The 2,905-nt window shown below is 35.1% G+C and overlaps 1 protein-coding gene across 1 annotated transcript; it reads left to right on the plus strand.

The window, feature by feature from the left end:
• The first annotated feature begins 1,338 nt into the window (after window positions 1-1,338).
• Window positions 1,339-2,238, plus strand: LOC111384234 (ankyrin repeat-containing protein BDA1-like). The gene is made up of 2 exons (XM_023008494.1): window positions 1,339-1,914; window positions 2,113-2,238. The coding sequence occupies exons 1-2, from the start codon at window positions 1,339-1,341 to the stop codon at window positions 2,236-2,238; spliced, it is 702 nt and encodes a 233-aa protein (XP_022864262.1).
• Window positions 2,239-2,905: the final 667 nt, after the last annotated feature.

Below are 2,905 nucleotides of genomic sequence, written 5' to 3' on the forward strand. Positions count from 1 at the left end.
ATAATTCCATTATATTGAAAGAAATACTTACTCGTCGAAATTCAGGCCAGGGGTTAGCCGTACCTTTTTTTTTTTTTTTTTTAACTAATTTCTTCTCACCTTCTATTTTGGTTCCATAATATTGAAGCACTGACACATGTCAGAGCGTATCGGCACATGTCAGTGTTCAATGCATTTCCGAACAAACACGTCAGCACCAACAACATGTCGGTACGACTAATTATCCAACCTAATTCCTATCACACAAAATGTGAAAAATTTCTAACTTTTTATGAAATTTACTTCTTTCTCCTGGTTGGCCTAATGTATTCCCTTGGGCATTATCTTTTTCTCCGAAAGTGCCAAATCATGTTTAACTTTCTCTCTCTTTCATGTTCATTTTAATTTTCTGCTGAGTTTTTAGACTATTCTTAGGCATTTATAATATTCTTTTCAACTGGAGCCTGATTGGTCACTCTTTTTACTTCTTTCCCTTCCCTTGTTTACCTAATGTCGCCCCTCAACCTATGACTAATCAAACCAACGGGCCACAACCAACAGCTACTTGCCACACTATTATTGGCTAGGTTCCTCTTTCCTTCCTTGTGTTGAATATGTATTACTAAAATAGAGTCCTGAGAATTTTCTGCTCTCTCTAATCCAATCAATCAGCTCTCATTTCTCTCTCCAACTTAAATAAATCATCTTTTCCTTTTTTTTTTTTCCTGATTTTATAGGCATCTTATTAATTAAATAATTTTTGGATTTTTAGCCACTTCGAATTATAATAATGAAGACGACTTCAACTTAATCTAGGAGTGACAAAATACACCACCAAGTCCTAAAATCCCCGAACTCGCCTAAATTTTATTTATTTATCTATTTATTTTTAAATTTAATTTTCATTTTAAAAAAACATTGTTATTAAAATATATAAAGAAATAAAAGAGTTGATGAATGAGAATATTTTAATCCAAACCTCACCCCACTTTTGCCCTTTTCCCTTCCTATCCCATTCTTGTCCCACTCTCCAAACGTTCTGATGGGATGGGGCTACAAAAGGCCATCTCGATCTATTATAATCTGTTACTTGAGGTCCATATAATGAACGTAGTCAACATCTTGTTAAAGTTTGTCCAAAAGAATAATATTTTAGACTTCCATAAATATGGACACAGTCTATTTCGTATGTATACTTCTATACCAATACTTGTTTTTCTAAAATATTTAAGCGACTTTTCAACCATTAGAAGAAAAATGCAAGTTGTATTCTTTAGATATTGACTGAGAGCAGTCGTCATCAGATAAATCATGTATAAATGCAATAGATCTTGAAAGGTTCTCAAATTGGGGTAGGAGATGGAGACATTGGAAAATCTGCTTTTTGAAGCAGCAGCTGAAGGAAACGTGAATTCTTTGAAGACGCTGCTTCAAGAAGATCCAATAATTCTTGATAGAGTTATAGTTAATAGTTACTCTGATACTCCTTTGCACGTAGCAGCAATATTGGGACATATCGATTTTGTGAAGGAAATCTTAAGACGAAGACCTGAATTTGCACGAGAATTGAATTTATGTCAATCACCGCCTCTCCATTTGACATCCGCTAAAGGTCATATAGAGGTAGTTAGAGTGCTGTTATCTGCTAATCCTCTAATGTGCCTAGCTCGTGATAGAAATGGTCTGACGCCTCTCCATCTGGCAGCCATCAAAGGCCGGATTGAAGTCGTGAAAGAGTTGGTTCGTGCAAAACCTGATGCAGCTCTAGTGATCGTGGGTCAAGGGCAGACTATTCTACATTTGTGGGTGAATTACTATCAGATTGAGGCCTTAAAGCTCTTAGTGAATAATATTAGAGATCAAGATTTCACAAATTGTAAAGATAGTGTTGGAAATACTATTTTACACTTGGCATTAGCTGACAAACAAGTTGAGGTATGCCAATAGCTCCATTTTCTTCATTTTATTTTTTGAGAAATAAATGAGCTTTTCATGTCAGCTGTTTATAAGTAGAATTAACCATTTGGTGGGAGGATTTAGAATCGAAAACAAAAGAGAAGCTATAATATTCTTTTGTACAGTGTTAAAATATTGTATACCAAACATGTACTAATTATTTTGAAATGTCTACAGACAGTTAAATTTTTGCTTATGGATTTTGCAACGGAAGTTAACTCTCAGAATCTCTGTGGGATGACTGCAATCGATGTTCTGATCCGTAGTCGGATTGATGTGAGGGATGAATTGAAGAAACTGTGAAACATGCTGGAGCATTTAAATCAACAGAAAACAATTCATTAGTCCAAATTAATCATAACATAACTCATCCAGGCTCAAATTTGTCCTATGAACACCGAGATTTGTCCACAAATGTGAAAAAGAACAGTAGAGAAAAGATGTTTAAACAGAAAGATGATTGGTTGGAGAAAAAATGAAGTGCATTAATCGTAGTGGCTTCTTTAATTGCAACCATGGCATTTCAAGTTGGAATCAACCCTCCATGTGGAGTATGGCAGGATAATTATAAGGTTGACTCACAAGGTCATACTATATCAGTATCCAATTCTCACAAGGTCGGAGAATCCATTTTCGCTCATAATCATCCGGAGGATTATAGACAGTTCTTGATTGCTAATACAGCAGGACTCATTGCATCACCCAGTATCATATTATTGTTGATGAGTGGTTTACCTCTAAGGAGGAGAATATTTATGTGGATTTTGATGGTGATCACTTGGATTGCAATTACAGCAGTCGCTGTGACTTATCTCTTTTCAATATCTGTTATAACACCAGAAAAAGAGAGAGAAAAACAAACAATTATAATTTTGATTGGGCTATCATTTTATATATGGCTTGGCCTCATGGTTCTGCTATTCATTGGACACACGATTCAATTGCTAATCAAGATGGTACGAAAGTTAAT

The sequence above is a fragment of the Olea europaea genome, unplaced genomic scaffold (assembly GCF_002742605.1).
Source record: "Olea europaea var. sylvestris unplaced genomic scaffold, O_europaea_v1 scaffold2876, whole genome shotgun sequence".
Classification (NCBI taxonomy): domain Eukaryota; kingdom Viridiplantae; phylum Streptophyta; class Magnoliopsida; order Lamiales; family Oleaceae; genus Olea; species Olea europaea.